Here is a 27,667-nt window from a genome sequence, read left to right on the forward strand (position 1 = left end):
TCCCCGTGCCAACAGGGATGCATACTCTGGCATGGACACTCCAGGGTCCAAACGCAAGCTTTACAGTGCTGTGCCAGGACGACACTATGTGGTGGTCAAGTCTTACCAACCACAGGGCGAGGGAGAAATCGCTTTGTATAAGAACGACAGGGTCAAAGGTACATCTAAATGTCACTTTTACTTACCTTAATTAAACCGTATGTTATTGATAGTAAATATGGACATTTTTAAGAGTATGTGCTCCAAATGCAGGGACAAGCTGGTTTGTAGCAGGCAGTGCAGCTTCTCCTGCCATATGGAGAGCAAGAATTCACTGTTTCTGCCCTTCGGCACCAGCCTGGCCAGAGCTAGCAACACTTCACGAACAGAAAGAGATGAACTAGAGAGGTTTCAGTAGAATGAAGACTTCATTGGATAAAATCAGCATAGGCCTGATATATTATATTGTCATGTGTGAATGTATGCACATCCATAGTGAAGTGGTCAGAATGCCTATTAATGCATTAAGTGTTCTTAAAAGAACTGTGTGTGTAACGGGCATTTTTCCCAGTGTCATATATAGGATTGCACATGCAATATGTAAATAATGAGAAGAATGTTTAATATTTATATTATTGCTGACTTTTTCATACGTAGTTCTCAGTATTGGAGAAGGTGGATTCTGGGAAGGCAGTGCCCGAGGGAATGTAGGCTGGTTCCCAGCCGAATGCGTGGAAGAGATCCCAAGCAAACCCAACGAGGACAGGCCCTGTGAGTGTCTACACACAAACACACACGCTGTCATGCCAATTTAAAGGTATAGTACACCAAAAATGGCAATTCTGTCATTAATTATTCTCCCTCCTGTCATTCCAAACCTGCCAGACCTTCGTTTATCATCAGTACGCAATTTATTTATTGATTTGATGAAATCTGAGAGCTTTCTGACAGCAACGTACACATTCAAGGCCCAAAAAGGTAGTAAGGACATCAATGGTTCAACCGTAATTTTATAAATCTTAAATGCACTTCCGATTGCACAATTGTTCGACATATTACAAGGTGAGGGGAAGAAAGACTTTTCCCGCTCCTCTTATTATGTCTTCTCTCACTCTATTCTTCTCCGGTGCTCTGATAACCCGCAGAATATGTAAGGAGCCTTGCGGCGATAACAGGCTGTTAATTCAGTTAGTGTTCATTTGCAACTAGGCCACAAAGTACACGCGTCCACCTCTCAGATCGAATGCTCGCATTCATCCATCAACCATCGGCGTGAATGAGCACCTGAGAATTTGATTTGCGCATTATATCCAAATTGGACAGAGCACATGAATGCCATTAACGGCAATCATAGCTTTACTCTAGTCCAAATGTGTGTTGATTTTTTTTTTTTATAGGTACAATCATTGGCTGTTGTGTAGCTTTGGTGTGTGCACTCAACGTTCACTGTGCAAATTGGCAGAAGGGGCCAGGGGCAACATTCTGTTGAGAGTTGTTATTTTGGGCCAAATGAATGCCTTCCACATCAGTGCAGCTACTGTGTGTTTTTCAGCCCTGTATGTGTGTGTGGTGTCATAGAGGCGTTTAGATTTTTTCTTCACTGAAACACATCCGAACCTTTATAACAGTAACCGTAATAAGCTTTGCATTGCGACACACTTGACATAATGTAATTGCTCATCTAGAATCATGCTTTAGTCTAAAATCTCCATTACAATTCTCTCCTGTGGTCCAGATTGTTGCTTATGCCCATGTACAGTAAGACAGCTATTGGCAGCTATACGAAACAAATGGAGAGCTGTTCACGACAGCATGTGGCGAGCAGAATGGAGGTGTGGTGAACGACAGCTGTCATTGGCCGAGAGGCTTTGGCCCATGTGACTCAGGGATAGAATCTGGCTGACTCAGCTCTCAGATTGTAAGATCTAAGTTCACCCGTCATGTGATGGAACATGACATTTGCCTTAAGGTCATGCTGCAGAAGCACAGTAATTGCTTTTGCATCTGTACGGCTAACCTAAATGCTGTTATTAAAGGTGAAGTGTGTCATTTCAGAGCTGAATTGTTTTCAAACAGGTTTCCTGCCTGCTATTGGTTGGATAAACAACTAGCCCTGCCCCAAACTAATATTATTGGTTGAGCCAGTGTTGCTATGCTGTTGGAATACTCAAATAAACATTGCAGTGTTTTGAAAGCGCCAGAGTCTTTATACTTTTCTGCTTAATTATTGCATAGCTGTTTGTTAAATGAGAAAGTATTATAAAATGTTGCATCTTCTTGCATAGTTTTTGAGAAAATAACAGTCTTCTATATCTAGTTTTAAGTAATGTGTCAAGAATTTTAGTATTTATTTTCTTTACTTTTATAACATTTCCAATAAAAAAATAATTCATGTGGTATTATCCATGAAGTAAAATTCCCCATGATAATTATTTATCAATTTAACATTTTAAATAAATAAAAATGTGTAAATGGCACTTTTAATTGATATTTCAATTAATGAATAAATCAGGACAAAAAATGCATGTCACATCTTTGACCCACATACGTTATTGGTGGTGAAATTGGATCTTTTACTTATACTATTTTATTCGGCATGTTATGGCCAGTAATTGAGTTGTCGCAACACATTTGATCAATTTGTGCACATTTTATCAGTAATCTGGGGTGAAAATGCTTGCTATGTTTGGTATAAGTGTCACCTGAGGCGTTTTGAATCTCATCCATGTTTGCTAATGTTGCAAAAGAAGCAGTGTGAAAAGGTGAGAAATGCTATGTTGAGATGGGAGCCATTGGCAGCCTTGAAATCCATGGCTACTACAATGCACTCTACGAGCGAAGCGCTTTTGAAGAGTTGCAAGGACAGCTGATTTCTTTCATTGATTTATGAAATAGTCATTTGGTTCCCATGGTGATGCGTTCATGGTTATTTTAATCACATTTCTTTTAGAAGATTGTTGCCCAAATCTGTCTTATTTTGCAGTTAATCCAACAACTAGCCAAGATACATAACATCACATATGCTGCTGCCTTAAAAGTTGACGATCCAGGACAGTGTTTAAAATCAGCTACAGTTAAATCCAGCATCGGCTGGTTAGCAACAGCACTAGTAATCTGCTGAAGTCTCTTGAACCTTTCCGAGCAACACTCATGCACAATCCTGATTGATATATTTCCATGGAAACATGCTCTACACTGTACAAACCCTGTTGCTATGGAGTGGGCCTTGGTAAGATTTTTTTCCTCTTTTTGTGGCATCTTTTTTTTTTTTCTCTCTCACACACTCTCTCTCCCTCTCACGGTACTGAGAACAGAGCTTACATATCATCTTTTGCAATGCCACAGTTCTCTTTTCCATGTGTGTGGTGCTGATGGTCAGCTCTCACCTGAGCGCTCGAGGAGACACAAGAGTTTTTGGAGATGGGAAGTTAGGCGTCAGGGCCTGAGGGATCGAGAAAAGTGGCAATCGCCCCTCAGGCAAGGAGCGTTTCTCGGATTGACTCGGGGTTGAACTAAAGGGGACCAATGGACGAGATTAGCAGATCTAGGAAGAAGGTTCATTTTGGAGGTATGTTGATTTGAGGATGCTGCAAACTGAGGAGTTTTGTGATGAATTACGGATTTGTGCCACCAATAATTGCATGTTTTGCTCTGTGCACTTTTTTATGATGTGTTTACAGTATATATGAACGATGAGTTGGAGTCTATTGTCGATAAAATTTCAGTTGCAGTTTTTGCAGTAAAAATGTGTTGTTGTTGTCTTTTCACTTGGGGTTTGAGGTATTTGTGCATCTTGATGACTTTTTGTTTCAGTTTAAGAAACCTTGAACAGTTGTTGCAAACAAATTGTAGTAAAATATCCAAATCGTCTGGGGGTCATTTTTCGATCTAATTCAGTTCTCCGTCATGTTTAAGCTTTGTCAAAGATAAATGTTTTATTACATAGAGTGAGAAACTGCAGTCGTAGAGTTGTAAAACTTTTTGGACTGTCAGAATATTATAGCTATTACTTTTTTTTCCAGTGGTGCGCTCTGACTCTGCCTTGAAAGTTTTGCATCCTTCAAGTCGAGCTTGCTGCACGTTTACTATCTTTATGAATTTGATCAAGTGAGCTTCACAGCTAGTTACCCCTGGTGGTTTAAAATTCGGTGTTGTAGCAACTGTCATCACTGCTCGCCCTCATGTCAAATAGCCTTTTTTTCCTCACACTGTCCACAGAGGAACAACGCTTGTGTCAAGTACGTGTGGCTCTGTGTGTACATGCCAGAACACTTTTAGTTGGAAAGACGACACAGCTGCTACAGAAAACTGAGAGGGTGTTCCATTAAGATGTGAGAAAGAGAACGAAAAAGAGATGTGGTGGCCATTTTATTCATCCAATTAATTATAACATCCATATCTCTTGATATTAAATTCCTCTCTTCAGATTTATGAAAGCGAAATAAGGTATTGCTCAAAACTGGATAATGCACAACCTGCCAAAACACATCTATAAATGGTAATGATTCACTTGCACACTCAAACGATTCAGTTTTGATTTATTCAGTTGATGAGATGCATCATAACAGGTCCAGTCTGACCTCAATATTATTTGATTTGTTTCCAAATAAATGGCAAAAAATAAGCCTCAGAGTGCCAAATGCTTACTTCTCATGATTCACATTTTAAAGCTGATTTGAATTTGAACCTCTCTAGATGGCCACCTTTTGCTAAACAGTTTGATTAACCAAAATATTCATTAAACCGCCTTTTTATGTATTTGAAACAACTGACAGATGTGGAGGACATCTTACATTTACAGTCACAGAATAGAACAGATGTCTCTGTAGAATTGCGCTGAATCTAAACCTCCCTTTGTTTGAACATCAAAATGTTTCAGCTCAACAAAGAATTGCGCGTCTGTAACTTTAACAGCTAACCAGTGAGTAGGTTGGAAGGGGAAAGTGTTGAATCCCACGCAGCCTCCTGACTACTGATATCATCGTGTATCAACATAACCACAGAGGACAATACAAATGGTGCAGTTTTCAGAAGCTGCAGCCTGCAGAACAAACTCCTCGAGAATCTTATTAATGGATAAATATATGTACACGGTTGCTCAGGATCTTTATTATCACCAGTTGTGTTTCCGTTAATGGTTGTCCTTCCTCCGTAGACAACATTTGCTTCCTTACATAAGTACGCTTTGGGGGATGTGCTTAACGTTAAAGTGATTCGATTAAATTCAGATATTAATCCAGTGTTTTATCCATATGTCCAAGTCCTCTGTGGACAGTTGGTTTGTTGTTCTACAAACATCATGGCGTAGGAGCGGCCTAGAACAAATGTTCCCCTCGGAGAAGTTCGGAGGAGCGGAATCAGAGCCGTGTAGACGATTAATCTCTGCAACATAAAAAAGTCTCTTCATTAGCTTTGTTGGCTCTTATCCTGGTTCCTTCCATAAAATGCAGTCAATATTTGGCCTTCCTGAGCTCTCTCAGAGGAGTAGTCTAGTTTGGCTCCATTATGGGCCAAATGGTCCCTGTCTTCCAAACAGCTTTTTATTGGTTGCAGTTAAATGTGGAAGGTGGTATAGTTGGTTTAGTGCTGATTTTGAATTCACTGTTATAAATTGGGGATTTACGTTAAGCTCATGGCGTGTGTTCAAGAAATGTGATTTTATTTTATTTTATTTTTATATATATGTATGTGTGTTTGTCATGCTGGTATTGATCGTCAGTGACAATCTGCATGTCAAGGTACTGTTCGGTGAAACTGTAAGCACCTTTTGTTATTTAATATAAAAATATATATAAATATACTAGAGCACAGTTGGCTAAATGATTACCCTAAATATGTTTAAAAAATGGCACCTGAGACTGTAACATATGGCACACAGTAAGACCAAATTGTGACTAGACAGCTATTTTATGCAATTATGTAACAACCAAACTTTTACAACATTCTCACTTTATCACATCTGCTGTGCCTCTCCAAAATTCTGGGGACTATTTTTAGTCATTTTGCACATTTTATATTCGGTGTGAAAGTGATGATAATGATGTTGAAGCGTTCAAAGTTTGCTGGGTTAGTGCTTGAACACAGTCACATCAGAGTGTAGAAAGTAACTTTTGTTTATGTGTGAAAATAATGAATAAAAATAATTTTTATGACACTTTCTGAGCACTATGCAAGGTTGAAATATCACATAATTGGGGTGATCTAAGGTAAATGTCTGTGAATGTTTCTTCACAGATGCCCGGGCAGACCGATCGGAGAGAAGGAAGCTCTTTCGACACTACACTGTGGGATCTTATGACAGTTTTGATGCATCAAGGTATGAGCAAATATATTTCTTTCCTTCTGACCGTGTTTTTTAAAGTGTGTCAGGTTCACTACATGATGGTAGTTTGAAATGGGTTCTCTCTTGCGTACATATTTACAGATCAAAAAAGGTTACAGATATTTTTCTGTAAACGACATTGCGGTTTCAGATTTTAGTATGTTTTGCCTCAACAAGGTCAGCTATGATGGTGAAAGGCAAGAAATGGACCACAATAACAGCTCAAATGTCATCATCAGGTCTACACGGAATCTGCGCCTGCGGAATTCCACAGGAATGTCACTCACAAAGTAAAAAAGTTGTTTATTAAATCATTTGTAACTACTTCCCCCTTTAGCAAATTTTTCATATTTCATAGAATTTTCGAGATCTTTCACCAAAATCATCGCAAAGATTCTGTCTGGGCCTGGAGATAATTTCAATACACTGAAAGAAATTTGGAGTAGTATTTAAATATAGAGGAAATTTCACAAATAATCACACAGAAACAGCAAGCAACACAAGCAAAGTAGTGTAGAAAAAAAATATTTTCAGTAACACTTTACTTAAAGCCTTTATGTATAATGAATTTTAAAAGTAGTTTTAATGCATTAATTATGCCTTGTAATGCATTGTACAATCTCATGAATATTTGCAACCACAGTTAATAAATGATATCACTTTTCAATTCATTGTTAAACTTTGAATTTTTTAATTCGGTTATAACTATTTACGACAAGATATGGGCCTGATTTTACAGACATGGCTTAGATTTAGCCAAGATTAGGCCATAGTTCGATAAGAACATTTCATACATTTCATTTCATACAGTGTAGGTTAAAAGATTGATTTATTTACCTCAGCTGTAAAAATGGCCAGGTTGTTTTTTAAATCCTAATTTTTTTTATTTTATATGCATTTGATTTATACCCAAAGACAAAATTCCCTAGGTTAATAAAGTATAAGAAAAGAACAAAAAATTGAAATAATTGATTAATCGATTGCTATTAATAATAACTTTCTTGAGAGTGTTTCAAAGTACGGAACAAATTTTACATTTACCTGCGCATCCTTTTGCACAAACCATCATTTTCCAAAACTTTGCCACCCCAATATGTTTTAACACAAAACACCGCACAAGCACATTGTTATTCACAGGGGAAAAAAGGTTTGAAGAGTGTGAAAAGTCTTTAAATGGCCAGTTATGTAAGCAATGCTCGAACTTTGATGGCATAAAAAAAAACAAAAAAATCAGCTCTTGGACATTATGATGTCATAATATGTGGCTGTCAGTCTGCAAATTTGAAATAAATTGACAGTGTGCAATTGCTCACCCTCATATTGCTACAAACCTTTTATCATCTTCAGTACACAAATTATTTTCAATTTTTGATGAAATCCGAGACCTTTCTGACACTGCATAGAAAGTTACAATTAAACCACTTATGTCACATGGACTATTTTCATAGATGGAAACACGAGTCTGTGACTTGGACTCGAGTTGCACTTAAGTTGCATAAGTCTTTATTTATGCGACTTAAGTGCAACTTGAGTCCAAGTAAAAAAAAAAAAAAAAAACACCAATCTGCAAAAAGTTTATAGAAATGTATCTCTGAGGGGAACTGTCTAAACTTTAGAAAAGTTTAGATGGTATTTTCTTTTTATCATGCCTCTGTATAATGAATATAAAGCTGTGTTCCCAACCGCAGCACTGCTTTATTTGCAGATGTGCAGATGTTTTATGTAGAAAATGTTCACAAAACTAAAGTCAGACCATTTTGCCTTTGCTTCAGATTTCGAAATTATAACAATCCAGTGAAGATTAAAGCCTACTAATGCTGCATTTATGCAGCCTCTTTGTTAGGATTGTGTTGTGATTAAAATACTTTAATTGCCTCTAATTTTAAATTGTATGAGAACACAGACAAAGCCTTAGTTTGTTTATAAGAGATTTATTTAATTTGTTTTATTAATTTGATTGATTGGGGTTTAACTAATAAATTAATTAAAGAATACCTTTCCATTTGTACATTTTCTTAAATTTAAATCAAAACCAATTTATCCTCAAACTGTTGCTAATAAATAGAACAAAGACTTGAGAAGTGACTTGGACTCGACATTAAAAGGCTTGAGACTTGACTTGGACTTGGACCTCAGAGACTTGTGAACATGTCTGAGTATTTTAATGATGCCCTTGCTAAGTTTCTGAGCCTTAAACATGTCAGTTGCATTGCTGTTCATGGAGGGTCAGAAAGCTCTTGGATTTCATCAAAAATATCTTAATTTGTGTCCCGAAGAAAAACGAAGTTATTATGGACCGATTAATGACAGAATTTTTATTTTGGGGTTAACTGTCCCTTTAAGGGTAATATTAGTTCTTAGAAATGTAGTTTTGTTGTACTATGAACTTTTGTCACATTTGTCACAGGGTGTTTAAAAGCCAAAAAAAGAGAAAGATCCTCTCGCATCCGGCTACCATACTTCTACCCAGCTGACACACCCCTCGCTCCGAGCTGGTTGTCATGGAGACAGAGAATCCAAGGCAATGTAGTGCAGGCTACTTCCTGCTGCAGGGAGCTTGAGTGACAGCCGTACAGAAGGACACGGGTGCTTTTAGGTGAACTTGTCACAGATACACGCAAGATACCGCCTAGTTATGTCAGTCTTTTGCAGACATGCTCTGTATATTATGATTAATAAATTTAGACCAGATTCCAGTGTAAACTTTTTTGTAGGATAAATCCAAATGGATTTTTATTGGATTTAAGATGCATTATTTAGTTTGTATTAAATAGCTAACAATATATAAATATCGCTCCGTGATTGACAGTAGTAACATTGTTTGAAATGAGATCACACAGAGGTATAAATGCATTATGAGCAAATAATATTTCAGTCCGGTATATTAATGACCTTGTTGCTCTGTGACATCGCCACAGTGTCCTCTTCAAAGCAGATTATGTTGCCATGACAACCATGCATCATTCCTCAGGAGTCAGCACTCTACCTTTGGAGCTCAGAGCTCTTTCAATATTTCAATAAGACTTTATCTTATAGTTAAGACTATAAGGTCTTCTGATCACAGGTTAAGACTATTTTGTCAATATGCCAGCTAAAGTTTTTATGGGATTATAAACACTTCAAGATCTTTTCGGGTGCATTTTAGGCCGTTAAATTAATCAATCTAGAGCTGCGGTTCTTGACCTTCAGTGATTATTTTAAGGCCTGATTCATTCTAAGGACAGAAAGTGCACTAAAATGAAATGGCACAGGCCACAATCTCATTTTTTGAATGAAGTTAATGTTCCGGGTGCAAATGAGACTCCAGCTCTTTGTGAGAGCTGCAGTTTGAGCAATTCGCTACACTTTCAGTACCTTGGCTTGATTTCCAGGACTGGATTTAATACTCCATCTAAAAGATGTTAAGCCCTCTTGTCCTTCAGGGAAAGAGAGACAGTGCTATCATATTCAAACAGCATATCTCTGGATATCTCCGGTGTCTTCTATGGTTGAACACCTTCAGTAATTGATCTGCTTGCTTGCAGTGTGTGTTTTGGGGAAGGATTTTGATGGTGCTAAGCAGGAAGTAACACTCAGTGTCACAAAGACTAGAAATAGTCTCTCTTCTAACAGAATTTTGAATTAATAACCCATATTGCATTCTGAAAACTTTTTGATTGAATTTCTTTGACTCAAAAATTTGTTTTGACTTGTGTTAAAGTAATAGTTCACCTAAAAGCATGAATTAAATTAATTAATTAATTAATTAATTAAAAATAGGACTATATATATTTTCCTATTATAGTTGGGCCATTTCCCCCCCCTAAAAAGTATATTTAAAGTCATTAAGAAGTCAGTGTAAACACTTTTTGAAGTAATTACAATTGATAATTTCTCATTATTTTTTTATGTGTATCCGTTCTGTTGAATTTGACATAATTTAGTAACAGATTGCAGGGGGCTTTAATGCGATTAATTTGTTTTTTTCCCCCCAGATAATTATTACTCAATTACTCAAAGTACCAAAATTATCGTTAATGTGAGCGTCAAGCAAGCTAAATCGTTCACAGAAATCATAATCTTTAAATTCTTTACGATTCCAATCTGTAATGGACACACAACATTATTTTTAGTCGCGCGCACACACGCATACATTCTGTTCTCTCTTTCGCGCGCTCGCTCTTACTCGGTGGCACAGTAAACCGTCTCTCTCTCGCTTTCTCTGTATCACTTTCTCTCTCTCTCTCCCTCCCTCTCCCTCTCTCTATCTCATACCCATTTCTCCAAGATTACCACTCATGTTTTCCTCTGGTGATTTTCATCCTTCATCTGGGGGTTATGTCTCTAGTTTACGACACGCTATCTCGCCGGCGACCGGGCCCTGCTTTTCTTAACCGGTGTCACAGCTTCTTCGACAGATAAAGCCGGCGGTGAGCTTTTTTTCAACGGCTGCAACTCTCGTCACATCGCGCTCTTCGTCGCAAAAATGATTAATTCCGCTCAGCCGACGCCTGTCAGGATGAAGCATCACTCCGCGCGCGCGGCGGTGGCGATGATGAGGATGATAGGCTGTAATAACGGTCGTTTTGCGCGGAATTTTCTCCACAGCGACTGCGTTATCAACGAAAAGACGGTCGTGCTGCAGAAGAAGGATAACGAGGGATTCGGGTTCGTGTTGAGAGGGGCGAAAGGTAGGGGAAAAGCCGGACCCCTCGTCGTGTCCGCCGCCTCATCATGACTGTACCTCACTTCATGCTTTACACCCTCGAGAATCAAACCGTGTTGCTCCTTCATTTCACACTGTTTCCTATCCCCTTTTTTGTACCCCCTCACTTAACGTCATTTCTGCTGATTTCAAAGCGCGTCATCGCGCGCGCACTTGATTTGATGTGTCTGCGTGGCTTGAGCTGCATGAATTGCATCCATGTCAAGAACTTCTGAATTAATCCATCTCTTGGTGTCAGCGTGTCCATCAATTGACTGCGATGCATTTAAGTGGGCTTGTCAAATCTGTGAAGTGTAAACACAGACCCCCACCCACTCCCTGCTCCATGTGCTTGTCTTGTGTTTGACTGCATTAGGGCTCTGCTGGCACTTTGTCTCGAGGGCTTCCTGAGTCTGACAGTCCAGCTGTTTCTTTCTGTGGCTGAAGCGTTTAATTCACTCACAAATCGTCAACAAACCTTTAACTATGCAATGCATTAGCCACTTAAGCTAGACCCTAAAAGTCTCCTTCCCATCCACAACTGCAACGCTTTTAGTGCACTACAGATCCATGAAGTTGCGAGTGGTGCACCATGGCTGCTTTCTGCATCAGCTCTTGTGATGCCCCTCGTTCTGTCAGGCTCCAGACCAGTGCTTCTCCCCACACTGTCAGCAGTGACATCCATGCATGCATTTTCTCTGGTTATATAAACGTCCCAACTCCTGCATTCATTTTTGATTTGGTTGGATGGATGCATTGCAGCTTGCATCATGTATCATCAGACCAGATGCTCTTGTTTAGCCACACTCATTATCCATTGTGCTACCAGGCACTCGTTTTCATAGGAATTGTATTTTTCATACCATCGATGTAAAAGCATGTTATTTTCAGCATGTTTTTGAGTAATAGCAAGTTTAACATAGACTATGGAATTACAAATAATATCTAATTTAAATAGTACATATATATATATACTTAAAATACTTTGTAGGCCAGAATTATGTTTAATCTGGGCCCATAAAACTACCATACTGTCTTTTGATCTTTACAATATCTTTCCTTTGGTTCTGTGTTGTCTGGCACTGGCTGGATTTTAGCGGATACTCCCATTGAGGAGTTCACTCCGACCCCGGCGTTCCCTGCTTTGCAGTATCTGGAGTCTGTGGATGAGGGAGGGGTGGCATGGAAAGCTGGCTTGAGGACTGGAGACTTCCTCATCGAGGTAAGAACGCGATTGGGTTTCCATAAGTTTACAGTTTGTTTTGGAAAGCCTCAGAAGCCATTGCTTGCTGAAGGGATGGAAAGGTCCTTGCTCAGTTGGAAAGATTGGTGTCCGACCCATGCAGGGGTCTTCATCTTGAGCTTGCTGCTGAATCATTCACACGTTATGGCAATCAGGAGAATGTTTATGCACAGTCTGAGCTTGTGAATATGAGGAAAGGTCATGGTTAAATCTTTAATGAGACAGAGGAGCTTAGAGACGCAGGAGACGAGCACTCCTGGAAGAAGCTGTGAGCACACAGAGGTCCGTCCTTGTGCAGAAACTCAGTTTTCTGATGTCTCTTGAGCTCTTTGGTCTGGGTTGCATTTAAACGGTTAACCTTTGCATAGGCAATCTAGCTTATCTTTTTTTAATTCTCACTTTTAATGAATGAGGGTGTAATCTCGACACTCTGAATTCATTTGAAAGTTGAAAATGTCAGGCCGGTAATCACCCATCATAACTCTTTGTAGAAGTTGGGCATTGAATTTGATAGTTGTCTGAGAGTGAGCTTGCATTTATTGGAGGTTGTAAATTTTTAATGCCTCTGAGGTACTTTGGATCTGTAACCTGTCAAGTCCAAAAAAGAAGCAAAGACAGCGAAGAAGTATGATAAAGGCTCATTCTGACCATTTCGGTTTTTAACCTCCTTGTGTTTATTACCAGATTATACATTCCGTTTTGGTTAAAGCAGTGAGATTATATTTTTGGTATGGCACTATATATTTGCTATCTGCAAAACTACCTATTTTCAGAATCGACTTGTCGTTAGCTTGTCTGAACAGTTGGCTTGTTGGTCAAAGCAAGCACAAGACTTCAGTCAGGTTAGGTTTATTCTCAGAACATGTTCTTGTGATCACAAATAGCAAGACTGCAGTGTGAAAAAATGTCTTGTGGTGTGGACAAATCCTTCATAGTCATTTTCTAGATATGTGTGTTGTTGAATGCAGCGAATTTGTTGCAAAAGTGCTGTTTGATGGCTTGATGGCTGTAGGTGCTTTAGAGGAGGTGACTTTAAAGAAGCATGTTTCAGTGTGTTCAGTTAGTGATTATATAGTCCTGCAATGCAAATCTGAAGTTTCAGCATTTCAGCATTCATTTGCTGCTCAAAATACATTTCATATCATCATTTTTTAAAACAGCAGTGCTGCGTTCAACCAAAATGAAACCTTACTCTCAGGCCATCTGAGATGTAGAAGAGTTTGTTTCTTCAACGGAACAGATTTGGAGAAATGTATCATTACATTACTCACTCAATTCTGCAGTGGATGGGTGCCGCAGAATGAGAGTCCCAACAGCTGTTAAAAATCTAGAAAAGTACTCCACACAACTCTAGCCTATCAGTTAACAGCTTACGGAGTGAAGAGCTGCGTGTTTGTAAGAAACAAATTCATCAAGACGTTTTTAACTTTACATTGTTGTTTCTGGCAAGAATACAGGTCTCCTATCCTTAATACTGCTTTCTTTTGAGAAAAAGCTAGAAAAAGGAAAGAAACATGCACAGATTTATAAGCTTAAACAGTCCAGAGCAGCTTTAAACAAATATACTGGTGAATTTTGATGTGAGAGGATAACAGGGGATGGACATTTTCACTGGAGGAAGCATTAATATGGATTACGGAGTCATATCTTTGAACAGAAGTGACGATTTATAGTTAAAACAACTGTCTTGGTGAATCTGTTTCTTACAAACATGCAGGTTTCAACTTTAAGACATTAATTGATGGACTGGAGTGGTGTGGATCACTTGTGGATTATTGTGATGTTTTTATCAGCTGTTTAGACTTCTTTCTCACGGAAACCATTCACTGCAAAGGATCCATTCGAGAGCAAGTGATGTAATGTTAAATTTCTCCAAAAAGAAACAGTCTGATTGTTTCTTCACTGAAGGATTTGGAAAAATTGTCTCATCTTCATGTTGAATGGTCTGAGGGTGAGTAAATTTACAGCAAATTTTTGGGTGAACTATTCTTTATTTGTTAAAACCATGATGCATTTTTTTTTTTATAGAGAAACATGATTTGTAAGATGTCTTAACAAAGATGTCTTAAGTAAACCCTCTTGCTCATCCCTATTATAAATATATAATGATGATGGAAGTTTATCTGCAAAACTCCTGTCTTGGCGATAACTGACCATAAGACACGAAAAGCATTGGGCACGTTGTCCTCCTTTCTGCATCAGCAAAATAAGTTCATTTGCATGCAAAATTCAAGAGAACACTCACTTTGTGTTAAAGCACAGAGAGCAGATCTAAGATCTCAGCGCCGCATGGAAAGGCAGAGAAGAGAAGAAAATGATTGGCTCTCATGAGTGGCGAAGATTTCATGAAGTATTAGCTCCTTACGGTAATCCAAGAGTCCAAATGTAGCTAAGCCTAAATGTTTCTATGATAGAGCAGTGGGAGCTGCATTTTGATTATGTTATTTAGCATAGCATATAATGTTTTCATATCTAATAGGTTGCTGACGTACTGCAGTGCGACATGTTAAAACTATTTTCAATGCAATTTTGCTATTTTTTTTTTTTAGTTTATTGCGATATTAATTGAGGTACTATGTGAAATATTTATATTTAAGATAAATTATTTTATCACAGTGCCATATTATTTAAAACTAATTAGTGATGGAGAAAGTGTAATTTTAGAAAATGGCAAAATATAAAGAAATAGTAGTTAATAGTTACAGCACCTAAAATATGAATATAAAAATATAGAAATCTTATGTATGTTTTAACCTAGATTCTTTATTTTAAAATTTGATAAGCTTCGCTTAATGTGGTAATTTATAAAATATAAAATGCAATACTGCACTCTAAACACTCTTCGAAGTGACTTCAATTAGTCTGGCACAATGTATTTGTATATATAAAAACGTGTATATAAATTGTGCATATAAATTCATTCACCATCTCTTCTCCCAGAATATTGCAGAAACAATAAACACGTTCTAATTGTCCAGTCGATGCTATTGACCGTCAGTCCCTCAGGAGCCGAGCAAGCTTCACTACACACATCAGGTTGAGCCGCTGGCGTTTTGCTCTCTCACACTTTGGTGTATGGATGTGTCAGGTCCCAGGGACAATCTGGCCTTCTGGACAGAGCAAGGCGAAGCTCTCACAGAGAACTTGACCTGGTTTTGCTTTACGTTAATGACGAAAGCTTGCAGTAGATTTGGTAGGGATGTAAATATCTATCTTTTTTAAAAAGCATATTTGTTTTGCATTCTGTGAACTGCACCAGAGGTTGAATTGCAGATTCTCACTCCTACATTTCCTGGAGCTTTTGAGAGTCAATGAATTAATCTTATTGCCCATAAGAAACTCTAAGAAATGGTGCAGCTTATGAAGGGTGTTAGTGATCAACCAGGAAGCTACAAAATAGAATGATGTATTTACTGAAAATACATCTACACCCACTTGCCCTTGGTGTGTGGGCACGAGTATCTCTCTTTCTCTTTACTCTCATCTGATCGCATTCCTGCATCTTACTTACCTCTCTTTTCTGTATACAAGAGGTAATAGTAGGGCTGGGTGATATGAAAAATGTTTTCATATCAGTCGATATTGATAATTATCATGATCAATTTCACATTTTTATTTATTTAATGTTTAGGGGCAGATTTTTGCTCCTAAGTGAACGTCGTATAAACCAGACTGTTAACTGTAGTTTTAAACTACTCTTCATGGTCAGAACGTGACAAACACTTCACATTTGTTCTTTACGCTTTCCCAGTCGCTTTTTTCTGCATGTTCTGATGAGTGATATTGTTTCAATATTCAGCACAGTTTGCAGTGCAGGCTGCAAATATTAATAATATTAATTTTTATGTCTCTTAGAAAGGCACATTTGACAGTAGCTTGAGTTAACAGTAGTAGCTTGGGTCTTAATACAATTGTCTGAATACATTTAGTATAAATGCACAAACGCTATATTCTATTAGTCATTTAATACAGGACAATATCAATAATATAATACAATTCTATGTAAATATCCCACATTTCTGCCACAATAGCACGGTGCAGTTAGTAAATCCATGGTAAATAATGTGATTTGTATATTGAAATACCTTCTGACTGTATCATTGCGCACATTGTTTCTCCTGTTTGCCAGTGCGGTTTCATCCAGCTTTAAACTATTTAAAGTTCTTTGCTAAATTCAAACCCTTTACACTGGACCTTACAGCGCTGTTTAGTGTCGCTCATCAGCAAGTAAACGTATCTGCTCTAGTGAGCTCATGCTGCTCTGCCATTTGAACCTTCAGCCGAGCGGTTTAACAGTTCATGTGGCACGGTTCAAATGAGTAGCGCTGTTTCGCTCTGCTTTTGGCCCATAAACATTATATTGAATATTTAGTGAATATTTTAACGAAGAAAAAAAAAGTTGTGCATGCTGGTGGAAAATATAATTGTCAAGCCATGTTTTAGGTGTACATTTTTACTAAATATATAAGGCTATTTCATGAATTTAGGAGGTGCATTGCATAACATCTAAGCTGACACAAAAAGCATCTGCTGCTTTAAAACTATTTTAGTGGTTTAAACAAGCAGCGGCACTGAAGTATTTTTGGTTCTTGTAAATATCTTGCACTGTCACGAAAGGCATGAAAATATGTAATTGTGGTTATCTAGCTCCAAAAATTGCTAACGTTAAATGTGATGGCTGGTTGATGTGTTGTTGACGGCTGGACATCTTTCCTCGCCTGTAATGCTTTCTCTCTAGAATGTTCTGTGTGCACAGAGAGAACCAGCAGGGAGGAAGTTTGTGGACTGCAGGAGATGCCTGCGAGCGTCCTCATGGCCTTATAACCATACAACCTGTCACCAAAACCTGCTCCTCACGCACTGCGAACCAAGTATAGCGCAGAACATAGCGTTTGCTCTGTCACACTAAATGAAAAAGTTACCGGCTGGATCATTTTGAAGCATCACAGAATAGATCTTCCTATTTTTAATATTTCCAGAATAACGGAATCCAGTGATGTTACTGACCTTCCTCTTGCGTTTATGTGATGGTCCAGGTCTCATGTTGTAACACAGAGCAACGGTCGCCTAGCAACGGCACCAGCATTGTGTCTGAGCGCAGTGATGAAAGTGAGGTAGCGTTTTGAGGTTGTTTTTTTTCTTCATTGGAGTGCAGCACTGGGCCGCATGTAAACATTTCTTTTCCTGTTTGTATTGATATAAAAATACACCTCCATAATGGACTTCAATACCTGAGTGCTTGGATTTCTGGGGTGAATGACTCTATTACATGGGTAGAAATTAGCTCTCATGGTTGTTTAGACATGCATGTAACTGCAATATGCTGACATATATGATGGTTTCCTCCTGAGAGGCTGGCTTCCTCCATTCCGGCTCTCTAAGCCTGGTTTAGGGGATGATCTTTTGGTGTGGTGTGCTCAAAGGACTGATTTCTAATGACAATGCAGTTGTTCCTTAAGAATGTGGCAGTTTCAGTTATGCGATGGGATGGTAGTACCATGGTGCTTTTACACTATTGTTCTTTTTCTTTTAAGAAATCAATACTGTTATTCAGCAAGGATGCAGTAAGTTAATCAGTAGTGACAGCAAGGTAATTACAGTATTATTTTTCAAATTCTGTTCAAATACATAATATATATGTATATTATATATATATATATATATATATATATATATATATATATATATATATATATATATATATATAATTTTTTATTTATATTATTATAACACTTTATAAATGCACTGTTTTTTAAAATATTAAATGTTTCTTGAGCAGCAAATCAGCATATTAGAATGATTTCTGAAGGATCATATAAAATTGTAATGGCTACTGAAAATTCAGCTTTGCCACCACATAAAATGCATTAAAAACTGTTATTTTAAATTTTTATAATATTTCACAATATTTCTGTATCGTTGATCATATAAATGCAACCTTGTTGATCATAAGAAACCTCTTTCAAAAACATGAAAAATCTCATTCTTGTAAAATTGTTACGAATGCAGGTGTAATGACATCATATTAATTAATAAATTATGTAAATGATTGTACTTTTATTATACATTTGTCTTTTTTTAAAGATTTATTTTGTCTGTTTTTTTTTTTGTTTTTTTTGCCATTATTGTTAAAGGACAGTGTAGATGAGACAGGAAATTAAGTGGGGGAGAGAGAGTGGCCTGGATCGGGAAAGGTCCTTTAGCTGGGATTCAACAATGCTTCATGTCGGCATGCTGCCACTGACCATTTGTCATTTTTAACATTAAAAATGAACTAGTGAAAGCAAATGTGGCCAAATGTGCCTACGGTTAAACTAACCTTAATAAGAATTTTTAATATGATTTGTATCATTTGATTTAAGAAATACTGTGGCATTAACATCATTATGGTGTCCATAAATATGATATCTGGTAAATTGGCATTTGTTTTGTAGGGCTTGCAGTAGGGATATAAAAAATGCTTAAATGCATCAAGCAGGCATCCATCTACTTCCTGTGTGGACAAGTTCTATGGAGTATAACTCAGTTATATATCCCTCAGTTATTTGCAGGAGTTTTACATTTTAAGTAATTATGTTATGCAACTTAATACAAGTCCGGCATCTGTGTCCGGACATAGCCAGTGACCAGAAATGCTGTTTAGATATCCACTTTATCTTTAATGGAAATTCTATAGTCTCAGTGAGTCTTTCACGCTATCTTGTGTTTAATCTCCTCTATAGAGGACTTGACCACAGAGGTCTTATCATATAACCTTTTTTAAGTACAGACCAGGCCAAGCCGATAGCTGTGCTACTATTGTAGAGCAATGCAGACGGGAAAATGGATGAGGCTTAAGTGTGTGTGCGTGTGTGAGTGAGTGAGTGTGAAGAGGACAGATCCCCTGTACTCTTCATAATTATCTCCACTCAAGACAAAAGAGCACACTCCTTTCCGGAAAGTATCCGGAAGAGGGAGATTTCATTTGAAGGGATAGAGTTTTATCTGGGCTGGATGATTGCCCTCGGACAACCTTCTGCAAATCTCTAAATCAGGCCAGAGGTGCTGTGATTGCAGGCTCTCTAGGCCGCATTAAAGAGTGTGATGTTGACGTCAGGTCATGTTTGGTAATGATAGTGGATTTGACTTGGGGATTAAGAGATGAGAGCCATGTGAATTCATTGAGTTTTATGGGGATTTCTTTCAAGAATGTGTGACTTTTTCTTTTTTTTTCTTTTTTATTATCAGCATGGGCCTGGTTAGGCCGATTTTTGGAGCACATAATGCCAGGGTTTTTTTTTTTCAATCCAAACAATAGGCCTATATTTATTTATTTATTTTTATGGCAGCTTGCAAAATAATTTAATGTTTATGCAGATTTTTCATCAGAGATGATCATGTAGATATCTAATCTTTTTTTTATTTTTATTTTTTTTATCCTGCTTTTGTTTATATGCATGTTATATATATTAGTGCATGTTTTAATTAAAAATTTTAATGTAATTTTCCACTCATAAGACACAAGCGGTCTCAAATATGCTGATGTTTCTGTATTATTAAGGTGTGATATTAGACACATAAATAAACCTTGCCAGAGCTGGATGATATGTAGGTTTTCACCCCCTTTTTTATTTCTTTTTTTTGCCTTTTTATACAGCAGACAGGAAAGTAGAAAAAACGAGTTTTGGATTGGGACAAAACATATGCCAAGCTCAAACCCAGGTCACTTTAGGCTAACTTTTGGCCGAATTGAAGCTTACTTCAAAAAACCTCATAAATAATGTTCACCAGGCTTGTATAATATATAACGTTAGTTTGGATGTTTTTGCGCTGGTCTGTAAGTGGTCCTGTTTTTTATGATCTAAATAAAATAGTAAAAGTCTTCCCTTGTCCATGCATCCTCACTGTTCTGTTACTACTAGTTAGTCTTAAGTCTATGTGGAGATACCTGAGGGGGTCTCCTAGTTCACAGAGTGGCATTATGTAACCACAAGGGTGAACATGGATAACTGTTACATAATCTCTAAGTGAGCAAGTATATATATGAGTGTGTGTGTGTGCAGTACGCATCTTTATTCTTCTGGAAGTGACCAGATGTGACACAAAATCATCCTTTATGAAATATGAAGGTCCCTGTAGATTCTCTGTCACACAGAAACACACTCTCAAGTTGGATGAACAGCACGTGAACACACACATATACACACACACATATACACACATATACACACACATAGACAGAGAGATCGAGATAGAATCTCTAAGGTCCTTAAATAGAACAGCAAGTATAAATTGTGTGATGCATCTGGGGACTGCAGAACAGCAATGAAATTCATTTGGTTTATGAGTTTTTATTTTATTTATTTTTCATGCGTGTGCATTGAGACAATGTGACCAGAACGACCCTGAGCAGAACTGATATGATTAGCCAAATGGAAGGCTTATCGTTTTATGGTTTATTTCCTGTGCTGACTCTGGGTGCAGAGGATAACCGCCTGCTAATTTCATCAGATTTTAATCAAGTGTGGGCTGCTCACCACATGTCACACACATCCATCAGTCAAGATCTGTGTGTGTTGTATATTTATGTCTGTTATTGTGCTGTGAAATCACAAAAGGTTATAATCGATGCTAATTTTACAATTGCAAATCCCTGTTTGGTGTGTTTAGATGCGTATGTATAAAAAACAACAAAAAAATCAACCTCCTAAAATCCAGTTTTGCATCCAAAGCTGTCTTTAACCTGATTTCGGTTTTGTGACACACGAGACTCAGATCAATATGGTTAACTCTTAATGGAATAGTTCGCCTGAAAAATAATAAACTGTATTTTCCCCTCATGTAATGCAAAACGGATATTTTAAAGAATATGCACACGTACGTTCATTCTTAAGCATTCAAAAGCATATATAGAATAAATATGTTTATACATGTAACTATGACTAATTTAAACAATTAAGTTTAGAAATGAATGTCTACTAAAGCTCTGCTCCTTTAATTGGCAAAATTATATATGTTCCTTCAGCAATTTGGACATTTCAATGTTTTTATCCATCTGTTACTAATTTTCCAGTTTTATGTATATTTATCTCACTCCACCTGTTGTGTTATCCATAAGCATGCTTATGATACTTAACCAAATTGATCTGAAAGGTTACAGCTGATAATGATTCATTACTCCTTTATTAATTTTTCATGTTAAGTGTTTTTGTACAAATTGTGTTACTCTGTTTGTAAATCCACTTTGATTTGTCACTTTAATAATATGGTTTGAAAACAAATCATTATACATTAAGTGCATCTCAAGTAAAAATATATATATACATTTTTTCCTTTATTTTTTTAAGGTAGCTCAGCTTTCTTCTGTTCAGATGAACCATTTTCTTGATTGGCATCTATAGTCCCTGAAAACATTTAACATTCATGGAAACGTTCTAAAATCACAAAAGATTCTGTAAAGTGAAAAACATTCAAGTGAATATTATAATGTTTTTCACTTTGAAAAAGTGGTTCTTTTCAACAAAAGTTATTTGAGAAACCTAAAATGGATCTTCTATAGGATTCCTTTTGGAACCTTAATTTTAACAGTGTACATGAGGGGGAATAAATGATAACAGAATTTGCATTATTTATTCACCTTCATGTTGCCCTCAACCTGTATAACTGCAATGATAACTCATAGTGACCACAGGCTATCAAAGACAAAAAAACGCTATAAAATCATTAAAGTAGTCAGAGATGACATCATAGATTCCTTTTTGTTAGTCTGTGGTCAGGTCACTGCTAACAAACCTACAAGATGTTTCTTCGAAATTATCCTATTGTATCTTAAGGAAAAATGAGCATATATTTTTGGAACAACATGAGGGTGAGTAATGAATGACTGATTATTCCATGTCCTGATATCTAAAACAACACAGAATCGGGTTCCTGTGCTGCCGGCTCAGCTTGGTTGGCTTTGGCTCGGTTCCAGCATAATGAGATTATCAGGATGAAGTGGCCATGTTGAGATTGTGCTGTTTTGTGAGCTTTATCTACATCTGGTCCCAGCACTTCCTAAATGAGCCCAAATCTCATTACCAGTGTGTGACATGCCGAGAGACTGGAGGTCAGTGAGAATTCTGGGAAATTTGTGCCCACCCCCTTCTTCCAGCACTCACCAGAAACTAGAGCGCTGCGAAAATCTGCACTGCAAAGAGTTGCGATTACAGCTCATGATTCACAGAGCTTTCTCTCTCTCTCTCTCTCCTTCTCAATCCCTCTAAATTTACATCATCTGTCATAAGGTCAAGCTCGAAGATGTAATGCAGAGTTATTTTGTCTTCTGGAATGCGCACTATGAAAATCCACAATAGAGAGAGATGTAGAAAAGGTAACGGTAATTGACGTTAAAGGCTGTTACTTTTTTCAACTGACCTGGCTTTCCATGTGAGGCTTTCACTCCCGGTCCCACATTGATTACGGCTTGCTTTCTAACTTGAGCTAATTTTATTTATTTGAAACGAATGGCAATCTCTCTCTCATACAATCACATACGTAGTCCCTTGCTCTCATCACACTCGCAGCATTTATGAATCACACAAACATACACGAAGGAATAAAAGGAGCAGCTCAGCTCTCTTCGTCATGAAGACGACTTCGGCTCCTCGGCTGTTTCCTAGGTTACCCAAGCTTATTCACGTAACCTTTTCTTCGGTAAAAGGCATACTCTAAAATCTCTCCAAACCTGTCTCTCTCATTTTCTCTCTGCTGATCTGTTTCGTAGTGCCTGTGTTTATCGTTTTGCTTGAGAAATGCCACTGGAGCAGGGGTGTCTCTCTAATTTGCCTGCAGTGCCTTTTATTTGACAATTTGTATCAAAGAATATCAACATCTTATCGTAGTCATTAGCGCTGCTTGCTAAGGCAACTATTACTATTACTGTTTCTTATAATTTAGGACAAGTTTGATAGGGAATGACAATTGTTAGCGTCAAATCGTGTGGCATATTATTGTTAGGTGTAAAACCACTTTTCTATGCATTCAGTTGATTTTTGACTCGGGTCAGTAATCTACTACCTAGCAACCACCCAAAACAACCTAGCAACCATTCTGAACACCATAGCAATGACTGTGCATCCACCCACAACAGCCTGGTGTGGTTCTTGCACAAGCAAGCGCTGCTCGGTTTTCTTCTGACAATTAAAGTGCCCCTATTATGGGTAATGAAAGGTTCATATTAGTGCTTTAAAACGATTAATCGTGATTAATCGCATCCATAATAAAAATATTAGTTTACATAATTTATGTGTCTGTACAGTGTATATTTATATATTTATATTCATATAATTTATATTATATATAAATATATGTATTATATAAAAAAATGTAAATATATACATGCATTTGTTTGCATTTATATATACATAATAAATATACACATACATATATTACGTGAACAAAAACTTTTTATTTTGGATTCAATTAATCACGATTAATCATTTGACAGCACTGGTTCATATTTTGGTTTTGGGAGTCCCCAACAACAGGATGGCATGCATGCAAGGTCAAAAAAACACTTAATTGTCTTATAATATGCATTTATTTTTATCTTACTTGCTCAACACTCCCAAATAATTCGTTCAATTATTAATTTTTCCAAACACCCCCTTTGCGTGATGCTAATCTGCAGTGATTGGTCCGATTGGTCTCATTTCTATTTCATCATGCATGTAATACCTGGTAAAGCAGTGTTTGTGAGTGCAGTGCCGCTTTGTGTATAGCGTTACCGCTATTTTTACCACTCCAAAAACAGCACCTAGCAAATGTGCACCAATGTGAAAAGACCAACAAGTGGGTGGGCAATATGCTAATGTTTCATGCTGACATCATTGTAAATCTGCTTGGGATTTGCTATAAAAAAAAAAACGACTCCAGTCTTCCTATTGAAAGACAATAACTTTATACCCGGTGCAATTTCAGATTTAAAACTTTGCAGGATTTTTTAATTCACTTAGGGCTGTGTTACACACTGCAGAAAGGTAATTTTCAAAAATCCATAATAGTTGCACTTTTAAAAAATACAATATTGTTTCAAAGATTTGTGAGTTGTGAGCTGGTAACTTGTGTCAAGAATCATTTTTAAAACCTCTTCAAATAGTTGTGGGAGTATGTTTTACACTTCCATGCATCAAGTAAAAAATGTTAAATGCCACCTGTTTCTTTCTCAGAGTATGTTTTAAAGGGGCCATCTGTAATATTTGGCAAAAAGAATCAAATCATACTCCACATTCCATACCAGATGGGGGCAGTATGCCTCAATAAAGTGAATTGGTCTACTCTAGAGTAACAAACGAGAAACGGCATAGTCTCTATGCTCCGCCCCTACTTTCACAACAACACTACAGCCATAGCCGAAGCCTAACTGTGTGTTCACACCGCCGGCGTCTAGAGCGTCAAAAATCACTCTTGCCGCTCTGCTCAGGATGCTGCAGAAAGATTTGTGAGCGCTCAGACGCTCTAACGTAGATCGAATGCTTATTTTGTATTTAAAGTGGCCGCAAAGCAAAAAAGCTTGTTGATCTCGTGCAGACTAACCACAAGGAGTTATAAGTTAACCTCATTAAATATTGTTGTGGACGAAATATTAGGATCCTTTACTTAAAATTAACAATCTCAGACACCTTGGTCCACGTATCACTTTACATTTATTTTTTATGTCCCTGTACGCAAACAGGGACACATTATAGATTAATACAAACGCTTAACAGCAATAATCAACCTGTCCTCTATGTGCCAACTCTCAAGCATTCACCGTGAGACACACGCAATTGACTCTTTTCACACACTTTCGCGCCACACATACATTTTTTCACGCACAGAAAAACCACGAAGCAAAGAGGACACGGAGACCAACAGACTAGACAGAGCAGGTTAGTTATGATATAATAAAATGGGTAACGTTAAGTTTATAGCTAGCTAATTATCAAACGCAGCTACGGTTAGCCATCGCTAACATTAGCACGTTTATCGAACAGCCTTCGATACATTTCTATGTTATAACTTAACCAAAAGAAATGTTGCAAGTTTGGAGTCAAACCTCACTTCTTTCAGGTCCATCAGTTGTCTCCAGCGATTAAAAGCAGTGCCGATGTTAATTTGATTTGTGATTCCGAGCGAGGTTGTTTCCCTGTAGCGGGTGGCGCTCTCTTCCCTGAACTGAAATGCTCAATGAACTTTCAATGAAAGTACTGGGCTGTACTTTCCACATGATTGACATCAGGTTCAGACACGCCCACAAGCCTTGCGAGTTATTCGTGTATTGCAGGTTGGCTGGTGGTTATGTTGCCTGCATACCGGGGCTAGTAATGCTAATGCTAATTAAGGTTGATAACTCTGCAGCACTACAACTTTTTTTTAATGACATCATCGCCCTTATTTCTTCTCATTCTTTTGATGCGTGGTGGTCATGTTATGGATATTTTTACCTCAATTTTTGCATATTGCACCTTTAAGTCTAGTTTGGAGTCATTGGACTTTACACCTTTGTTGAAAAAAAATGATGAAAAAATATATCCATGGTTATCACCACTTGAAAATTGTTTCTGCTGTAGCTGAATTCGATTTAGCTCACCAGTAACGGCTCAGTTGCAGATTGAATGTCCCGCTTAAACATTTATAGCCCATTTTGATTAACTGCCGTCTGATGGCTTTACAATGACAGCTGTCACAATGATTGTGACCATTTAAGTGTATATAAAGAAAATATATAGGCAAAAGGTTATTTAAAACATACTGTGGATAAAATAATGATTTTGTGTTAGTTTAAGTAGGGAAATGAATGAGGTAGTGATAGCTGGGCTTCAACAAACATAGTGGGGTTATTGTAACATTGGTAGCTCTTTTGTAGCTAAATGCTCAAAATCTATTTACTCCACTATGATGTAGTATACAGAAGTTAAAGTTAAAGAAGTTTTAAAAAAAAATCAAAATTGGAGTTTTATAGGCTTTTAGTTTGTGTCTAGTAGCTCTGGAGCCATATTTATGCTAAGGTACGTCTAAAGGTTGATGAAATCAACTTAAATATGCATTTAAACAGTATAGCTCTCTGGTAAAACAAAAGACCAAAATATTGATGACAACGTTTTGCTTAGGGACATATGGAATGTTTTTTGTACCAAAAAAATGCTTTCTAAAATAAGAATGCATCCTTTCCCTTAATATCAATAAAGTAACTAATCTTTCACTCTTATGCTTACTAAGGCTGCATTTATTTGATCAAAATAAAATTGTACAATTTAAAACAACAGTTATTTTTGTATTTTTTATATATTTTAAAATGTAATATATTTATGTGATTGCATAGCTGAATTTTAAGCAGCCATTCAGTGTCACATTATCCTTTATGAATCATTTTACTGATTTTTTTTACTCAGGAAACATTTCTACTTATTATGATCAATGTTGAAAACAGTTGTTCTGCTAAATATTTCTGTAAAAAAAAAAAAAACATTTATTTGAAATAAAATTTGTAAAAGAGTAAAGGTATTTACTGTCACTTTTGATTCATTTAATTTGTATATATTTTACATTATAAAATAATATAATTTGCAGTAAATATGCAGCATGCATTTAGCTCACAGTTCTGAACATACAGTAGCTGTAGTTTGGCTATGTGACAAACAAAAGGCTTTTTTTTTTTGACTAATTATTGCTTTGTAAACATCCGAGCATGCCTGAAACAAGCTAAATTGTTCCTCTTTTTTATAGGTGAACCAGGACAATGTCGTCAAAGTGGGCCACAAACAAGTGGTCAACATGATCCGTCACGGTGGCAACCACTTAATCATCAAAGTGGTGACGGTCAGTCGAAATCTAGACCCTGATGACACGGCTCGAAAGAAAGGTAAACGTCTTGATTTATTCAGGATTTCTTGACCATCTGGGCTATAATGGAACATGTTAATCGTATGATTGAAAATTACGCAAACAAAACTCCTTTCATGTAATTCTAACCATTGCTTTCCCATAATGCTAATAGTACTAGTTTTTTATTTTACTAACACTACTAATTTAGTTCTTTTGAGTCCTCCTCTCTCATTTATTATTTAAAATGAGAATGGGCAAACCTCGGCATGAGTTAATGTTGTATACAATGCTTCCCCATGGGGATGCTACAGCCCATGGCTAAGCATCTACTGTACCTGCTGTGTGTTATTTTTATTTTTTTTTGGTTTTTGCTATAGCGGCCACCACCACCTCGGAGGGCTCCCTCCACAGCCTTGTCCATGCGTTCAAAAATCTATGACCTCAGAGCTTGAAGACCTAGGTAAGCACAGTCATGGCAAGCAGAAACATCTCATCCAGTGTCTGCTGTTATTTAATACATTTTTAATAGATAAAGGACAGTTCACATAGGTTGCGTTCTTGCATTTTTGTCTTTGCAGTAATTGCTTTGTATTTTGGTGTGTTTTTGGTGTCT

The 27,667-nt window shown here is 37.2% G+C and overlaps 1 protein-coding gene across 2 annotated transcripts; it reads left to right on the forward strand.

The window, feature by feature from the left end:
- Positions 1 to 27,440, forward strand: LOC113073078 (SH3 and multiple ankyrin repeat domains protein 2-like). 2 transcript variants are annotated; one of them, XM_026245985.1, is made up of 6 exons: positions 1 to 158; positions 637 to 750; positions 6,214 to 6,295; positions 10,889 to 10,971; positions 12,083 to 12,207; positions 26,956 to 27,439. In XM_026245985.1, the coding sequence occupies exons 1-6, from the start codon at positions 32 to 34 to the stop codon at positions 27,121 to 27,123; spliced, it is 699 nt and encodes a 232-aa protein (XP_026101770.1). In that variant the 5' UTR covers positions 1 to 31; the 3' UTR covers positions 27,124 to 27,439. The 2 variants fall into 2 exon arrangements, with proteins under 2 accessions (XP_026101770.1, XP_026101771.1); XM_026245986.1 differs by lacking the exons at positions 1 to 158; positions 637 to 750 and adding an exon at positions 3,283 to 3,547 and having other exon boundaries at positions 26,956 to 27,440.
- Positions 27,441 to 27,667: the final 227 nt, after the last annotated feature.

The sequence above is a fragment of the Carassius auratus genome, unplaced genomic scaffold, assembly GCF_003368295.1.
Source record: "Carassius auratus strain Wakin unplaced genomic scaffold, ASM336829v1 scaf_tig00011312, whole genome shotgun sequence".
Classification (NCBI taxonomy): Eukaryota; Metazoa; Chordata; class Actinopteri; order Cypriniformes; family Cyprinidae; genus Carassius; species Carassius auratus.

Coding starts and splice junctions, on each gene's coding strand:
- LOC113073078 (XM_026245985.1), top strand. CDS start 32: ATGGACACTCCAGGGTCCAAACGCAAGCTTTACAGTGCTGTGCCAGGA. Junction 751..6,213: donor ACCCAACGAGGACAGGCCCT/GTGAGTGTCTAC, acceptor GTTTCTTCACAG/ATGCCCGGGCAGACCGATCG. Junction 10,972..12,082: donor CGTGTTGAGAGGGGCGAAAG/GTAGGGGAAAAG, acceptor GCTGGATTTTAG/CGGATACTCCCATTGAGGAG.